Genomic DNA, 18,250 nt, shown 5'->3' with positions numbered 1-18,250 from the left:
GCCGTGGGAAGCTGGTCGATCCCAGTTAATTAGGCCTAGGATCCAAAGCTCTGCCTGAAACCAGCTCCTGCCCCACCCTGCGCTCCCTCCCCTCCCTGCCCTCGGATTCTGTCCCGCTGCGCACCAGGGGGCCGCGGCCTTGCCCGCAGCCAGGCCCTATTTCTGGGGACCGAGCGATCCCGAAGCCTTGCCAAACTTCCCCGGGGATCGGGTTTCTGCTGACGCGGTGCCAGGCACGTCTGCTTCCAGGAACCGGCAGCCGCATTTAGCCGCGGGCCGCACATGAAAGGCTCTAGTCGGAAACGTGACGTCGTGTCAACAGGCGCGGCAGGTCAGCGCTGGGTGAGACCATCCCGGCAGCCCCGCCGAGCACGCCCTGACTGAAGGCGGCCAGATCCCAGGCCTCTGCGCTTCTTGGCCCCAGAGTCCATGCTTCACCCCTCACGGCTCTCTCTCTCTCACACACACCCGTTTCAACAGAGGCCTTCTTTGTCCCCAACCGGGCTGAAGGCTGGGATGTGAGCCACTTCACACACCTTCCTGAACACCCTTGGATCCTCTCCCGAAACCCTGCTTTGGAAAAGTTCAGGACGCTCTAGAGGCAGAAAAACAGACGGGCAGCTGCGCCTCTGGGGGGGCTTCACGTGGCAGCCTCCAGAAGAGACATTCTGGGTTGTCAGCCTGTGCAGTCCTCAAATCTATTCTTAGTTCAGGGTGCTCGAACCACTTCCTGCTGTCCACAGCTACTCCCTGAGTCATAGGTTGGGAGAGAGTTGGGGGGTGGGTTTAGCAGGCCCGAGGGCTGCAAGAGCAGACTACCTAAGGCAGGACTTAGAGACCATCTGAACCAAAAACTAGTGTAAGACTCAGAGTCCTTAAGTGTCTAGTCAGGACAGGCATGAGAGGGTCTTGATAGAACACCGGGTTTTAGAGTCCCCCCAGGTCCAGGCTCCTGCCCAGCAGTGTGTGACTTGGAGACAGTTGTGTCCTTCCACCGGGCACTGAACACTCAATTTCATTTACAGACCCCCCGGGAGTCAGAAGTGACGTTTGAAAGGCAGGTGGTGCTGAGACTCCCTGGGGTTGGCTTCCCTGGAGGGGAGTACTCCAGACAGTTAGATGGTTCTGGATGATTCAGATACTCTGGGGCCTGGATCATGTCCATCAGGAAACCTCAGGACAAATCAAGACGATGAGAAGAAAGCAAAAATACTCAGCTGGGCCATTTCCCACCTAATTATTATTTTTAAATAAGAGCACCGATAGTCATTCCTGCACACACCCAGAGAAGAAGTTGGAAGACAGTAGAAAATAATTATGGACTGTTGCCTTCAGTAGCACTGTATGGGGAATCCATTAGAACTTTCTAGATTTCAAAGTGTTAGCCTGCCTTGGGAAAGACGCACTATCTCCAACCAATTATTATTGCTTAATAATCCATTAAATCTTTCCTCAATGCGCATAGCCCTATGGCAGCCTCCCCAGACACTCTAGCCCATGAGCTCGTACCCTGGATTTTCTCGTCAAGTTCCAAAGCCGCGTGGGGCAAGTGATTGTTGCTTACCTCTGGAAACAGGGATACAATGAGTGCAGATCCCTGGCAAGAGTTCATGAAAAAATAATAAAGACTGAGGATGTGGCTCATTGGCAGAGTGCTTGCCTAAGATGTGTGAGGCCCTAAGTTCAAACCCCAGCACTACATAAAACCAGGTGTTGGGGTGAGGGCCAGAGGCATGCCTCTACTGCTCCAGGAAGCCTGACTGTGATCTCGGCCTTCAGAAGGTGGAAACAGGAGATCTGTTCAATGCCAGCCGTGGCTACAAATCAAATTTAATGCCAGCATGGGCTATTACATGTATCCCTGCCTCAAAATGAATGAATAAATAAATAAAACAAAAATAATCCAGCATTTACCGACCGCATGGACTTGGCTTATTCATAATGCCAGGCACATGAAAAGCAATTATAAGGAGACTAAGTAGGCACTGTCTTCAAGCAAGGGGATGAAGGAAGAACCATGACACTAGGGTTATCTTTAAAACCAAGGAGACCATTTCTCTTCCACAGGAAAAAGATTATTTTATTAAGTATTTTTAAAACAACTACTTAACATTTACTTAGATAAAAATATTTACAGTTTCACACCTTCAGGAAGGTTCCAAAATATAAACACTGTAACCTCTCCTCTCTCTAGAGAAAAAGAATTATTCTTCTCTTCAAAAACAGGAATACATTCATTTTTCTCACTGTGTAGATCAAGTAATTATACAAATAGACCTCTGAAACATTTTCCTTTGTCATATATTTATATAATATATATTTATAACAGCTTTACAAATAAAGGCAACGATTTTTTATGCCCAAATAAAAATGGGAAAAGAAGTTAAAACACAAGCATAGTGCATTTCGAGAAGCTGGTGCAGGGTTGGCTGAGCAAGTCAAGAAAACAAGGACTCTGGATCAAAAATAAAACTTCCTTAAAGGAGACAGAATCCTTTTTAGCAATAGGGCCAACTCCATATGCTGCCGGGCAAGAGGAATTAGCCTACAGAAAGGATCTCGGGATGCCAAAGCTCTGCCTTGGAGAAGCTCAGCTTGGTTCGAAGCTTGAGGAAGGACTTGAGATCCGAGTCTAGCTGAGGAATAAGTGCAGCAATTGGTGACTTAGCTTTGTACACTTTGGGACACTCAGGGCATCTACCATCTCTGAGACCCTCCGTTGGTTTACTGGACGGCTCAAGGTAGAAGAGAGACCTAGAAAACAGGTGCCACAGGTCTGGGACCGGTCTGGTCCACCTTGGTTCCCTAGCAGCCCAGCTTGTACAAAGGGGGCCATTTTCAGTTCCGTAGTAAGCTAATCACCACAAAAGCCTGAGTTAGGGAACTGCATTCATTGTCTTTATTCATTGGAGGCAGGAGTGGGGGAGGAGACCTGCAGAAATTTGCCCAAACCACTACCGTGACATGCCAGCGTCGCCTACCTCACCACCTTAGCAGAGAGCTCGGTCTGACCACTGTCAGTCGGCTCTGAGTCACCTCAACAATAAAGAGAGAAGGGTGGGGTCCTAACAGCTGGCTGGAAGCTGAGCTCTGGAAAGTCCTCGTTTGAAACTACCTTTTCTCAAAGCCACAGACAGACCCAGCTCCCAAACTGGAGTGACTCACAGATGGAGCTTTTGAAGCTTATGAAAATCCAACTGATTTGTATCAAAGGGGGCTCTTCTATGGGTATGGAAAAGCCCAGAGAACTGACTGCTACAGTCCTGTTATCTGATGTTAGGTCATCCCTTTCATGTCTTCCCTGTGTCAGAAGGAACTTAATGTCCTACACACACACACACACACACACACACACACACACACACACACACACAAGCACACACGCAAGCACACTCACTCACTCACATTCCGAATCTTTTATGTGGGTCTGCACGGTGGGCCGACCTTTGTGGTTTTGGAATTAGGGAGGAAGGAAAGCAAAGCAGCAGGAGATCTCTTTCAAGAGTTCAGTCTTTGGTTTCTAAGTTTAAAGGGGGGATCTGCTTCAGAGCCTGGAGCAAGGCCGAAGAGTCGAGGGTCGAATGTGCCAAGGGAGAAGGGAGTCTCTGGGGCAGGAGCAAGGGAGTCGGGATCTTGTCTGGGTTCATGAAGCTGGAGAGGGCTGCTGCAGAGGTGTTGAGGCCTGGGTATAAGACCGGCACCGAGGTGGGGTACCAGCATTTCTCCAGCATAGGCAGGTAGGCAGTTGCCGACGGTGGGATGAGATAGAAGGGCAGGCAAAAGGGAGGCTGATGTGGGTGCGGGCCCAGAAATGGGGAACCCATCAGGTCACTGCCAGCAAAGTGGCCTTCCTCGTCTGTGAGCTGCATTCGGCTCTTTTTGGTGGGGGGCTCTTCAGATTCTTGTTTAATGGTGCTCACTCGGTCTCCCACGGTGAACCTGCGACTGTGATCGCTTTTGAAGTATGATTGGTCACTGCGCAAGTCACCCTTCTCCAATTCCCCTCCGTAGCCACTGTCTGTGTCCGTGTCACTGCCGCTCTGCTCCCCACTCGAGGGGGCAAAAGTCCGCTGGATGACTGGCACACAGTTTTTCCCAGGCCCTTCCGATCCCTTGGCCAGAAAGCTGGGTTTCTCTTTGAAGTCCATGGCTTTGGGAGCCGAGTCCGATGGCTTCCTGGAAGTACCACCCTGCAGCAGCTCAGCCACCACGCGGTGGAGATGAGTGACAAGCTGTGAAGATTTCAGGTCCCGAGTGTTCTCATGCTTGGCCAGGTACTGAAGCACCTCCCGGGCACACGTCTGGAAACCTGAGCAGAACATTTCTTGTCCTGCTTCGATATTTCTTCCCGACAGCTCGCCTGGAAAAAAAAAGACCCAGAAAGAAGGCTTTTTAGAAGGTTTGTAAAAAAAAAAAAAAAAACAAAAACAAAACAAAAAAACCTATCAATCAATTTATTTCCAACTCCAAAAGTAATATGTCTATAGAATTATGCTGACAAGTATAAAACATGAAATCCACACATCCCTACCACTTAGAGACAGTTTTTTTTTTCTTATATGCTTGGGCTTTGATACTAAGCACAATAGGGTGTCAAGAGGCTCCATACATTCCCCTGTCCCCAAACAGGATTTTTAATGCCTTTATAGCATCACAGAGAAATAGACCGAGTTATTTCTACTCTTGTTGACTTGTAGGTTAGTATCTGTAGTTTTCCTTGTGACACAAAAAACAGTGAACATGCTAGTGTATTTATAAGTTCAACAATCATACTTTTTTTTTTCTTCCAAGGCAGCCTCGTTCTAGCCTAGATTGATGTTGGGTTTACTCTGCAACCCAGGCTGGTCTTGAATTCATATTGAGCCTATCTTAACTTTCAAGAGTGCCGGGACTACAAAGCTGAGCTACCACACCCATCTCCATCAACTAGTATAGTAACCGTCTCAAGAAAGAAGGCGGCTAGCAGTCATACACAATACAGAAACAATACCACCTAAAGAAACATCTCCCCCTTGTAAAGACAGGGTTTCCCTATTTTGTCTTAGATGGCTTGGGAATTGACTATGCAAAACAGACTGGCCTTGAATTTACGGGGCTCTATCTGCCTCTCAAGTGCTAGGACTAGAGGCGTGCATTGCTGTGCCGTAAAAGCTGTAGCTCATGCCCAGAATCCCATCACGTGGGAGGTTGAAGCTGGAGGATTGCTCCTGAGTTTTAGGAAAGCCAGGACTACAGATTGAGACCTTGTCTCAAAACAAGAACAAACCAGAGCTACGACAACAGTAAAAAATAAAACCCACAAAACTAAAACTAACAACTTCCGTATACACAGAAACCTAACCTATTGAACAAATAGTTGCATTTCCCCTGTGAACTTTAACTGGGAAGCTCTTTATTTGTAAGTCTTTTCCACATACTGTATCCATGACTCCCCTAGAGATCAGTTCTGATCAACTTTCTATATTTAGAAAGAAAGCTGGCAGACATGCTAGCTTGGTTTTTGTGATTCTCATATTGGCCTTGGCCAGGACAGAGAACGCCTGAGGGGTATGTGTAAGGATTCCCCCTGGCCTGACCTGTATGATCTGGAGGAAAGAGAAGACAATGTCACTGAGTCTCTGAAATTCCGTAGAAATAAATGATGAAACCAGTGGTTTCGTTAGATTGTGCAATTTGCCAAGATACCTAGTGGCTATTCAGGGAACCACAATGAAATGCAGGGGGAAAAAAAACCTGCTGTCATCCTGTCAAGACTACACCCCACATCCAAAGGCAAGGAGACAAAGAAACAGGAAAATGCTGGGGGCAGACCTGTGTTCTGTTCACCTATCATCGGGGCTCAGAAGACCCACTGTAAAACACCCACAACACAAACTAGAGGTGCCTTGGCATTTTAAAGGGGAATGGGAAAGTCTCCCAGAATCTAGACACTTTCAGGCCAAAACGGTCACAGGAAGGTTTCATCACTGAACTAATATGTATTCATTTCAGGTGGCACACAGTGGCATTCCGAATGGAAAGTATGACTTTTAGTAAAGAATAAAAAAAGCAACTCCTCCGATGAATGTGCAAAAGTGAACAGTGGCAGGTGGATCAGAAGCCACAGTGAGTCCTAGGGCTCTGTGTGCTGCATTCTTGGGAGAAGATGCTAATCAGACTCCAGCACTTACCAGCTTGCAATCCGCTCTGAAGGGCAATGATTTTTTGCTGCTGCTGATCAATTAGATTGGTCAGTGCTTTCACATGCTTCAGCGTAAGCTCCAGAACCACCGCTTTCTCCAAGTGACCCAAAGTCTGGGGGGGAACAAAGAACTCCTGTCACCCCTGAGGTCAGAGAAGTCCCCGCAGACACTTGTGATGAGAACCGGGTGTAAACAACAACAGAGACAGGAAGAGCCTTTCCTGTCTCACTGCATTTCAAGTTTGCAGATGTTTGAACATATACATATAGACGATCAAAGGATTCAAAAAACTAAACACGTGTCATCTGTCTTTGGGAGCATTTTGGTAGCTGTTACAGTCTCAGGAGTGAGCTGACAGATAGATTTCTCCAGCAGCTGGCCTGACCTTAACTCCGGGGACTCCGGAGATAACATTTCTCTGCTGTGGTGTCAACCCAGGGAGGGACATCTACTGTGTCTGGCAACCTGGAGGCTTTCCCTCTGTGTGTGTGTGTGTTTCCCGGACACCCTTTCAGAATGTCCAGCTAAGGCAGGCTCTTCGTCTTCCTTTCCAAATCCTTTTTCCCTAAGGAAAAGCTAGAAAGCTTTTGGCTACCACTTAAGGGTATGATGGGAAGAAAAAGCACACATTAAAAAGTATGTCATCCTAGGGAAGGAAGGTGGAAAAGGAAAAGAGCTTAATTGTGTGTGTGTGTGTGTGTGTGTGGGTGGGTGGGTGTGTGTGTGTGTGGTTTGCTCCTTTAAATCAGGCAAACTACAAGGCGGTGAAAAAAATCACCAAAAGGAAGCTGTGCTAGTGTTGGAGCCAACTTAAAAAGGCCCCAGAGGGTTCTGGTTCTGCCTCTGTCTGGAGGTCCTGGGACTGGTGATGGGTTCCCTCCAACCCAGAGCTACCCGGAGCTTTGATCCGCCCGTCTAGCCTGCAGTTCCACGTGACGCCTGCAGGCGGCGAGTGACCCCCATCCGCCCTCTGGGCAGAAGAGCTGGGTTGGAGCGCAGCCAGCTTCTCACTTACTGTAAGTTTGAGGTGTTCGGGTAGGAGATCCTTCAGCTGGGCAATGCACTCGTTAATCCGGTCACGTCTCTTTTTCTCAATCAGCCGATGCGGCAATTTGTAAGTTTCCTGCAAGGAGTACATGGAAGAGATGGGTGCTTGGGGAAAGGAACATAAAGTCTCCCTTCCTCCCCGCCCGGCAGCAGGAAAATAAATCCTGCAAGGGCACAGAGACGCACCCAGAATCACCTTCTCTGCCCCATCTTTCCCAAGTCACTCAGTTGTGACAATGAGCTCACCACATCTTGAATCCCCCAGTAAACCTCCAAACAAGCAAACTTTTCTTGGAAACTCTGCGCACTTGAGGGGTTATGGAAGGGGGTCCTCAGGGATGCACCTACCTTGCTGTCCTCGCTCCGTTTTATCCCCCGCCTGGACTTGTACACTTGGTACATGTGGGCAAAATCCATCCTGTTGGGAGAAGGGCCAGAAAGAGCAGTGACTCTCGAGTGCGCACTGGCTGCAGGCTCCCTGTTGATGCAAGAATCCCCCTATGTTCCCAGAGGTGCTCCAAGTTGATAGCGGAGCAGAACACAAGGCTAAGAGCGGAGACCTGAAGGGGTCACACTGCACACTTACCCTGACAGGTCTCCATGCTCCAGTCCTGGCGCTTTGGGCAGGCAGGTTGGAGGTGGTTGCGCGCTGGGAATCCGCTCCATGATGCGGCGAGCCGGGGCCACTGCGCGCTTCTGTCTGCACTTAGCAGAGCGTCTGAGGAAGGACTGCCCTGGAAGCGAGGACCCGAGGGTCTCAAGAGGTATGTTCCTCTGAGCTTCCTTGCAATGCGCTGGACTGGCAGGAGTCGGGGCTTTGAGGCACCGCTTAGTTGGGGGCGTGCATGGCCGGGTGTCCCCGCGGCTTCTGGCTCCCGCTCTGCGCACAGACTGGCGGTGTGTGCTCGCTGCGCTGTCTGCGCCGTGCGAGCCAAGTGAATGAGAAGTGGGGCGGGCGGGGAGGCGGGAGGGAAGGGGGGTTGCTTAGGGCGGAGCGGGAGGGGGGGTTGTTGGAGGGGACGAGCCGAGGAGTAAGGAGAGGCTGCGGGCTGGGTTAAATGGGAGCGAGTGGGTGGGTAGAAGCTACGTGTTCTACCCTGTGACTCCAAGCACGTCTGGCCGCTGCCGGGGAGGGAAGGAGCGACCTGCCCGCCCTCCCCCGGCTTCATCACATGAGTCTCACGTGTTGGACAACGCTCAGGCGGCTGCGAAGTGCCCCCCCCTCCCCGGGCCCCAGGTGTCTGCGGCTGCGGCCTCCTTTCCCCGAAAGAGGGGGTGGCAGCGCAGCCCGAGTCCTGCCCAGCTGGGTGGGGGGCACGGAAGCTGGAAGGAACCGGGGAGGGGGGGTTGGTAACGTGGGCGAACCTGCCCCAGGGAAATGAAGTAAGTTCCCGTCTCCAGGGAGGGAACGGGGGAGGACGGATCCGCCCGCGTCTGACTCAAGCCGGGAGAGGAATATCCCCTCGGTCGCTCCAGCCCAGCCCTCTTCCTCCTCCCCCGCCTGGCCCGCTCCTAGGAACCGGTGTGCAGCGGAGGGAGTCGTCGTCCCCCTCTTGGCCTTCCCCAGAGGCTGGGGTTTCTTTCCGTCCCCGCTTCCCAGCCCCCCAGCGCTCAGCCCAGTGTCCAGGAATTGCCCGCCTTGGGGAGGGACCGAGGGCGGGGCGGATGTCACCCCATGGGAAGCAGGCTGGCGGCCAGGAGCTAGGGCAGCCGAGGCCGCCGCCGAGCACGCCGCGCGCACCTGACCGTGGACCGTGTGAGCTGCGCCGGCCCCTCACTCTCCCGGGAGCTCGGCTCCGGGGCGCAGCCTGCGGGTGGCCCGGCACCCGACTGGCGCTCACCCATCTCCTCCCGCCTTTCAGGGTGCCTCACTGCCCCCACCCACCCTGGCTAGTCAAGCACAGAAAGATACCGGGCACAGTGCCCGGCGTTCCCTCCCTCCTCTGCCCCCTCCGGAGCAGAGGCGTCCGGGTCGCCTCCCCTCCGGCTGCAGCGTTACACAACCGCGGCGACGGCGCCTGCCCTGCAGCAGCGCGGGGCGTGACGCTTCACGTGGCCGGGACGCGGGCCGTAGCTCGGCTCCCTGCAAGCCTCTCCGCGCCGGCACCCAAGCTGTGACCCCCGCGCACAGGGGCTGCCAGCCTGCTTGGGATCCCGCTGCTAACCAGGAACGTGGGTGGCGCTGTTGGAGGTCTATTCCAGGACCGGAGGAGAAAGAACGGGGGGTGGGGGGGCACCCAAAAACCTCTTGGTCGATCACAGTGAAATCTCCACATTTATGAAGTGCACGTTCGCTGAGCCCCTTTCGCATTGTTAGGAGTCGTGCTTGCGGCTAGAGACAGCGGAGAATCAACACGGATTTTGACCTTGAATTTACAGGGACCTTGGGAAGGAGCCAACGAGGCCAATCTGAAGACAGCCTTCAGAAGAAAAAAAAGTCTATCGGGGCCACTGGCAGAGAATAAAAGATGAGGTTTTAATTTAATACTAACCAAGACGTTTAGGTAGTAGAGGTTAACTCGCAGGCCCGTGCGTGAGAGGCACAAAAGGTAGCTCCAGCGGCCCCAGCTCTCTGCAATCTCTTTAGCGGGCTCCCTCCCCCGCGGGGTCCCCCCGCCCCCTCCCCCCACCTGCCTTGGAAAAGTCTGGTCTCTTTGACCTTCTAACAGCCCGGAGCTGGGAAAGCATCTGAAACGCAGAACCTGCAGCGCTGTAAGCTACGCTGACACACAGCAAGGGGCCAGTGGAAATTGATGACTAAAATAAGGCCTGGCTGGGGATTTCACTGACCTCTGCGCTCCCCTGCCCTGCAAACTCGGGGAGTTGAGAGATGACTGTTAACCTTCCCCACCGTGCTTGGGGTCAGTCACCCCGCTGCGGAGTGACCTGGCTTAGGGAACTGGGGGAAAATAAGGTCACTGCTGGGACGGGCTGCAGTTTGGGGGGGGGGGGGGGTCAGCCTTAACTGGTAGTTTTCTGACGACCTGGAGAACTGGGATTCACATGTTGACCAAACTGGGAGTGCATTTCCTTCAGGTCGCTCAAGCTCCCACTTCCTGTTTATGTTTCACAAGCGTCAAACCCATTAGCAAGTGTGAGAAATGATTGCTTTTCTAACTGTTCACTGGCTGACCTCACTTTGGGGCTTAGAGATCCATCCCTCCCTGGACGGATGTTATTTGGCGGGTTATCATCAATCTCTTTGGAGGGAATAAATGCTCCCACCTTCCTGCCAGGAGGTGGGCAGCAGGAGCTGCGGGTGGGGGGTGGGGGAGTGCGACCTTCTGATGACTCTAATAAGGGGGAAGTGTTGTCATGGTTGCCTCAAAACCGTAGTTCCACCAGGAAATAAGTTCTCTCAGAGGAAGGAGCTTAAGTCTTCTCTTGCGCCGCCCGCCCTCCCGCGCCCTCCCGCCCCTCCCCCGCCCAGGAGTGAATCCCAGAAATCCTGCCTGCTTGGTTCTTGGCTGAGGAAAATTTCATCCTTAAAATTATTTAAGTGATCAGTAATCTGTTTTTACTTGCGGTGCAGTTAGAAATAACGAAATGTGTGCATTGTCCTCTTAAAAAATTAAAAAAATATATTTACAGGCTCTATATACATCTTCAGGTAGGCCTCGACCTCCCAATTCTCCTGCCTCAGCTTCCTGAGTTTTGAGGATTATAAACATCGACTAATTTTTTCTTTTTACTTGTTCCATATATAGTCTCAGATTTCAATATTATCCCCATCCTGCTGTGTCTGGATTTCTTTTTAAAATCTCAGAAAGAAAGGGAGGGAGGGGGAGAGAGAGAGAATGAAAGAGCAAGAGAGAGACAGACAGACAGACAGTGTGGTTTGGGGCTGGTGTTATAGCTTGGTAGAGTGCTCCCTTGTCATGTAGTAGAGCCTGGGTTCTGTACTGAGCAGAGCATAAACTTGGGCATGGTGTCACCACTTGACTCTAATCCCAACACTTGGAAGGAAAAGTAAGGACGATCATAAAAAGTGATTTTTTTTAAAAAAAATATTTTTTATGAAAGTTTAGTTTGAGCTAATGAGACCCTGTCTCAAAAAATAATATAAAAGAGAAATCTCTTGTTTTTTCCCTTGCATAGTGTTAGCTATTTGAAAAATAAGTCCTCCCAATATGTACCTTTCCGTCCTGAAAAATATTACTGCCTCAGACTCTCACTCATTTGAAACAAATAAAGACAGTTTATTAGGAAAGGAAAAAGGCACTCCCGAGGGTGGGCTAGCGCTACTGAGCCAAGACAGCCAGATGCTTAAAGTCTTTTGTAGATCCTTTTTGGGTATGTGTGTACTTACTGTGTGCTAGTTTTCAGGCCATATGCTAAGAACTTGGTGGATGCTGCCACGTTCTTACACGGCTGATTTGCGTTAGCTCAATCCATTTAGCACATGTACTTACTGAGAGAGCTCCAAGGCTCTGGACCAGGTCTTAAGGCTATATGGCATATGCTTTGGGAAACTGAAGCTCAGGGATATTAAATAACTACCCTAGGATGTATGGTCTGGGATTATATGGGGTTAAGAATCCAAATTTGTTAGACTTCAAAAGCTGTACACTCTCTATTAAATTTTGAAGTTATACAATGACAAATTGACATTATCAGTAAATCTGAAATAACATTGTTGGGTTTCTAAATATTCAGGATGATTAGAAAAAAAAATCACATTACATCACGATATGAGAATTTCACTCTGCAATTTAAAAGCAGGCATTATAATCTGGTGTGGTGTACACTTTTAATCTCAGACCTAAGGATCCAGAGGCAGGAGGCCCCCTGTGGCTGGACTATATAGAAAGACCCTGTCTTAAAGGGAAAAGAAAGGAAGCATTATGACACTTCTAACTACATTTTAACCATCAAGCTTGAGAAAGATGATTTAAGTTAAAATACCTAATAATACTGGTTGGTTGGTTGGTTTGGTTTGTTTGGGTGTTTTTGTTTTGTTTTGTTTTTTGTAAAGGCTTTGTTCTCACTTAAGGGCTGCCTTGTGGAACTGTACCAGTTATGTCCTGCTCGACTCCAGGGGGAGCCATCCCCATTGTAGTCTGTGGGAGAGACCCTCCAGAATTGTCCACTCCCACACTGAACACTCGGCAATCTTGCCATTTGTGTCTCTTCCCCCTCCTATCCTGTTTCTTATAACTGCGTAAAGGTGAGAGTTTTGCACAGGAGATAAGCTCTTTCATTTCTTGTTTATGCAGATCACACTAAGAACACTTTGCCTGATTATGGAGCCTGGTTTCTTTTCTTTCCTTTTTCTCTCCCTCTTTCTTTCTTTTTCCAGTTCACGGCAACAAATACATTTTATAAGGGTAGTAGTTTAGTTGTTAGATTGCTTGCCTAGCGTGAAGGAAGCCCTGGGTTTGATCCCCAGAACCATATAAACTCGGTGTAGTGGCATATACATGTGGTCCCAGCACTGGGGAGGTAAGGGAAAGAGAATCAAAAATTCAAGTTTATTTTCTGTACGTAGCCAGCCAGAGATACACGAGACCCTATTTCAAATGGAATATATATGTTCTATTTTAATATACACATCTTCCATATATGTGTCATCATTACCCAAAACATGTAAACATCCATATGTCTCAAATACAGTTAAACCAGAGTTGGCAACAGCTACAATTGAGTGATGGACTTTCTCTTTAGAGACATGTGTCCACTCACCCCCGAAAGGGGTCCAGTTTTGTGACTCAAAAAGGCTGCATCCCCAGAAAACCCGCTCCAAAATGGGTAACATTGACTCCCGGAAAACCTGCAATGCTGGAACTCTACACAGTTTGCAGACAGCTCAGGAGTCAAGTATTTCTTTCCACTATTTGGCTGATCAGAATCTGCCCCCACCCCTCACCCCCCACCCTCCACCCCAGTTGTTTACTCCTTTCCACACTGTTAAGGGAAAGCCCTCGAGCATTCTCCAAGTTTCTGTACTCTGGGACACGTGACCTTTTGTTTACCTGCGGCAAAAATTCAACCTGCGGGAAGGTTGCGATTTACAAGAGCCAGCCATACCTACTATTACGCTCTCACCGATAAAGCTGAATAGCCAATGTTTTGCTTGCTCTTTTGAGACAAGGTCCCTGGGCTGGCCTAGAACTCCCTATGTAAGTGAGATGGGCCCCAGCTCATAGAGTTCTGACTACCTCTGCCTCCTGAGAGTGCTGGGATTAAAGCCATGCACCTAACATAATTGTCTGACTATCTGTTGCTCCCCTCCCTCACCCCCTTTTTGGAACAAGATCTCACCATGTACCTGGAGGATGATCTGCAGCTCACTATGAAGTCCAAGCCATTCTCCCATGCCATCTCCCTGCTTCCACTTCCTCAGTGCTGAGTTTACAGACGTGCACCCAATGCTTAGTTTGTTGCTTAGTTTGCGACGTGTGCATAAGAAGAAGAATCCAGGCCAATGCATTTGCAGACAAGACAAACATATGTTATATAATCTGACATTTCTTAATCTAATTTACTTGATTTTTTTTTTTTTTTTAAATAAGGAGACTATTCTGGCCTTACCTCACCATGTCGGTTTTGGAGCATACCAATAAATCCTGGTTTGGGAGTTGAGAACTTGTTCTGTCCTAGGGAAGAATATTGTCGGTTTGCTTTGCCCCTCCTCTCCAAATAAGAAGAGATGAGCAGTTTGCATCCTGGACAATCTTTCAGGATGCTTATAAAAATATAAATAAGGGACTGGGGTTGTAGCTCAGTCAGGAGAGTGCTTACACGAAGCCCTGGATTCCATAGTCCATTCCGTCTCCAGCAACCCGTGCGTAAGGAGGGTGTGGTGACTGCACCATCCTTGCATACCAAGCAGACTTTGCTGCAGAACATGTCTAAAAAAAGTCACGGATGGCTTTAATGGTGTAGATGTCTCTATCAGGGACACATCTATTAATCCTGTGTATGTTCGCCCTTTTAGTCTCTCTTAAAAACAAACACTTCATTGTTTTATTGAGAGGAAAACAGATAATAAAGTCAACAGATTTTTTTAAAAGTTTGATTCATGAATGGGGGGTAAGTGTGTAAGTCTGTATTGCTATGCTTTTGATATTATTGCCCGCCCCCTCCCAAGCCATATGCTTGGTTGCCAGCCATTATATAATTGAAAAGTCGCAGAACCTTTAAGAGAGCTGGGATCTAGTAGAATGGAGTTAGGTTATTGGAAGATGTACTTGAAGCAGATATAGGGATGCAATCCCTGACTCTCTTTTCTAGGGCTGAGCAGCTTTGCTCCACACTCTGTACCATGGAGTTCAAATGCACCATAAACTCCAAAGCAACACCTCTGAAAACACGAACCAAAATATGACCGTTGTTTTTAAAAGCACATATCATTAATTCTGACAGTGTATTTTGATCATACTCACACTCCAGACTCACTCCTCCCAGATCCACCCCCACCTCTCCAGCCATCTGTAGCAGGCTTTCTCAGATGGCCAACAAATCAAGACATGGAGACTTAATATTAGCTATGAAAGCTCGGCCTTATCTTATGCTTGTCCCGCTAGCTCTTAAAACATAATCAGCCTGTTTTTCTTCATCTATATTTTGCCTAGAGGCTTCTTACTGTGCTTTCATTCTGTATGTCATACTTTCACTGTTTTCCTCCAACACTGTCTGTCTGTCTGTATGCTGCTTGGCTGACTGGCCCAGGGCATCTCCCTCTTTTTCTCCCCTGTTTTCTTCTCTCTCCAGCCTCTAGATTCCTCCTCCTCCTTGTTCTCTGCCCTTCAACCCTGCCTATCCCTCTACTGCCTAGCTATTGGCCATTCTGCTTTTCTGTTAGACCAATCGGGTACCTTAGACAGGCGAGGTAAACTCTTTACATAACTGAAGAAATGTAGCATAAACACAGGCAACACATCTTTACCTAGTTAAAGTACTATTCCTCAACACCCACCAGCTTCATGTTCTCACTCATTTGTTTTTAATCACCTTGAGTACAGTTTGTGTTACTCTTGGGTGGGGGAATCTGCTTTAGAGAGTGGTCAACCTACCATTAAGGTCACGCCCTTAAAAAAAAACAATTTTCCTCTCCAAGTAGGTATCAAATGCCAATAGCTGCTCAGCTAAAAGTAGGACTTCATGCCGACCTCCAGCCCCATGCTGGGATTTTGTCTGGTAAGAGCTGTCACAATCCCTGTGCATTCATATGGACATCTGCTTGTGTCTACAAAATACGGTTTCCTTATAGTCATCCACCTACCACCTCTGGCTTTTACAATCTTTCTGGCCCTTGTTAGGGATGAGCACTTGATACTCTCTTATTCTCTGTGCATTTGCCCATTGTGGTTCTCTGTTTGCAAGAACCTTATTTGTTGAGGACTGAGAGAAGAATGAATCCACGGGTATAGCCATAAGTCATCAGGAGTCATTTTGATGCTATGTCCACCTAGTCGAACAGTAGTAATAGTTTCCTCTTAGGGCCCCTGACCTGTCTAGACAGGTTCTTGACCCCAGTAACAGTGCCAGGTATAGATTCCATCTTGTGGAATGGGACTTAAAATTCCAATTAGAAAATTGTTGGTTGCTCCCGTGGCATTTTTCGCCACTAATTGCACCAAGTGTGTGACTTGCCAGGACAATCATAATCGTAACTCACAGTGTTTGCAGCCTGGATTTGATGATTAGTGGCTGCTTTTCCCCTCTAGTAGCATATGCAGCACCTTCGAGCACCGTGAAAGCTAGACAGTAGAAAATGAAGCTTCCAGCAAGTACCAGCTTGATTTTCCATGTTCTGTGCGTGACTCCAGTGTTCAGTATCTTCATTTATAGAGTCCTGCCATCAAGTTCTGGAGGCCGGTAGCCAAGAGCATTGGCAATAGCCTGAAATGTTTGAAGATCTGTGAGACTCCACAGGCCAACATCTCAAAAAGAGGTAACCTACTCCTGGCATTGGAGATTTTATTTGCTAGCGGTGTAGTGTCTAATTGATACATTCTGCCCCCCGCCGTCATAGGGCAATGCCATTTAAATGCCTTCTATCCATGAGGATAGTTTGGGAAACCTTCCCTTCTTTTCAGATCTTTTATTTTTAAAAGCAGGGTCTCACGATGTCACTGTCACTCTGTAACTCAGAGACATCTGCCTGCCTTTGCTGCCTGCGTGCTGGCATTAAAGATGTGCACCCTTATAACTGGCTTTAAAGTGTTTTTTAAGTCATATTTGTTTTGTGTGTGTATGTTCATTCACCCGTGTGCGAGTATGTGGGGGTGCATGTTCCACAGTGTACATGTGGAAATCAGAGGACAACTTGCAGGAGCTATAGTGGTGTGGATCCCGGGCATTGAACTCAGATCATCAGGCTTGGTGGCAAGTGCCATTACCCAATGAGCCATCTTGTTGGCCTAAAGCTTTTTAATCTCAGACATTTTGTCACAGTGGAGAAAAGCTGACTGACACACCACCCACACAAGGTTCAGAACTTTTTTTTTTTCTTGGTGGGTGAAAGTCATCCCAGAATGTTTCTTCATGTTCCTTTCATTTCCGTCCCCATAATCATCTTCTGAAGTCTGTCACTATAGATTAATTTTGCCTCTTGTTACAGTATGTCTTTGTCAGAACGCCAAGAATGGAGTCCCGCGAGGGGAATTCTGAGTGCTTGTGAAGAACCTCCAAGAAAACAAAACAAGAGTCTTGTGACCTCAGTTTCTTCAAAAACATGAATTTTTTTTTTTTTTGGTTTTTTTTTTTCAAGACAGAGTTTCTCCATAGCTTTTGGTTCCTGTCCTGGAACTAGCTCTTGTAGACCAGGCTGGCCTCGAACTCACAGAGATCTGCCTGCCTCTGCCTCCCGAGCATGTGTCTGCATGCTCCTCCGGTGTGCAGAAGTTCAGAGTGAGTTTACTGTAGGTCATTCATCACAGCTGGCTGTTGTTACTTGTTTATGTCTCAATGGTTTTGCCGTGTTTGACTTGTCTTTGTGATTGTACACTTTACTCATGTGATTCTTAACCCTCAGAGTATAAATTGTCTGATGCTCTGAATAAAGTTGGCTACTGCATGAAACTTTACTCTGCCTTATGTTTAGGCTCCGTTTTCCCAGGTTCCATGGCCCTTAGAGCCTTACTACAGGGAGCAGGGCAGTGCACAGGCGGGCATAGTGCTGCAGCAGTCATTGAGAACAGCGGCGTCAGTGTTCTGAAACTGCAAAGCCTTGACTCAGTGACACATCTATTCCAACAAGGCCACACCTCCTAATCCTTCCCAAACTGATCAACCAAATATCTAAACATAGGAGCCTATGGGGGCCATTCTCAACCCAACTATCATACGCTATATAGTAATGAGTGTGCTCTTTTGATAAAATTTGTGATACATTATTTATCACCAAAGGGTTTTTTTAATTACTGATTTCTTTTCTTGTGTGAATTTAATACCATTTTTCTGTCTAGTCTCTATTAAAGATGGGCTTTTGGTTAGTTTTCTGTGTAGGACTGTTATGAATGAGGCTAATATTAACATTCTCCTACACATCTTTTTGTGAGTGATACTCCAAGATAGGTATCAGGAGTACAGTTATTTAGGGGCATGGGTTACATATGTGTTTAGGTTTAATACAAGCTGCCCAAGGATTCTCCAAAGAGGAGTTACCATTTTAGAAAACTACCAGACATATTAGCTGCTGGGTACCCCACCTCCCCACCAATGTATCATCCACACATTTCATTTTCACAGCTTTAAGGTGCCTGGAAGATATTGTATTGATTTTTTTCTTTTTCCTAGAAACTAATGAAGTCAAACATATTTTCAGTTGCTTATTGGCTACAGATATGTCTTCTTTTGCGAAATGTCTGTCCAAACCATTTGCTCGGTTTAAACGTTGGATTAGTTCCCTTTTAAAAATGTTATATATAAGAATCCAATTCAACAGGCTGTGGTGGCACAAACCTTAAACCCCAGAACCTGTGGTTCTGGCTGTGGGTGAGGGAGGCAGGTGGGTTCCTGTGAGTTCAAGGGCAGCCTGAATGACATAGCATGCTCCAGGCCAGTTAAGATTACGT

The 18,250-nt window shown here is 48.0% G+C and overlaps 1 protein-coding gene across 1 annotated transcript; it reads right to left on the bottom strand.

Annotated features, from left to right (window-relative positions):
• Positions 1 to 2,072: 2,072 nt before the first annotated feature.
• On the bottom strand, positions 2,073 to 8,302 carry Bhlhe40 (basic helix-loop-helix family member e40). Its single transcript, XM_005364974.3, has 5 exons — positions 7,816 to 8,302; positions 7,578 to 7,647; positions 7,198 to 7,305; positions 6,171 to 6,294; positions 2,073 to 4,360 (listed from the first exon to the last, which is right to left on the bottom strand). Exons 1-5 carry the CDS (start codon positions 7,893 to 7,895, stop codon positions 3,507 to 3,509), a joined length of 1,236 nt encoding a protein of 411 aa, XP_005365031.1. The 5' UTR covers positions 7,896 to 8,302; the 3' UTR covers positions 2,073 to 3,506.
• Positions 8,303 to 18,250: the final 9,948 nt, after the last annotated feature.

The sequence above is a fragment of the Microtus ochrogaster genome, unplaced genomic scaffold, assembly GCF_000317375.1.
Source record: "Microtus ochrogaster isolate Prairie Vole_2 unplaced genomic scaffold, MicOch1.0 UNK1, whole genome shotgun sequence".
Taxonomy (NCBI): Eukaryota; Metazoa; Chordata; class Mammalia; order Rodentia; family Cricetidae; genus Microtus; species Microtus ochrogaster.
The sequence above is the reverse complement of the archived record's forward strand: the minus strand, read 5'-3'. Positions and strand labels throughout refer to the sequence as shown.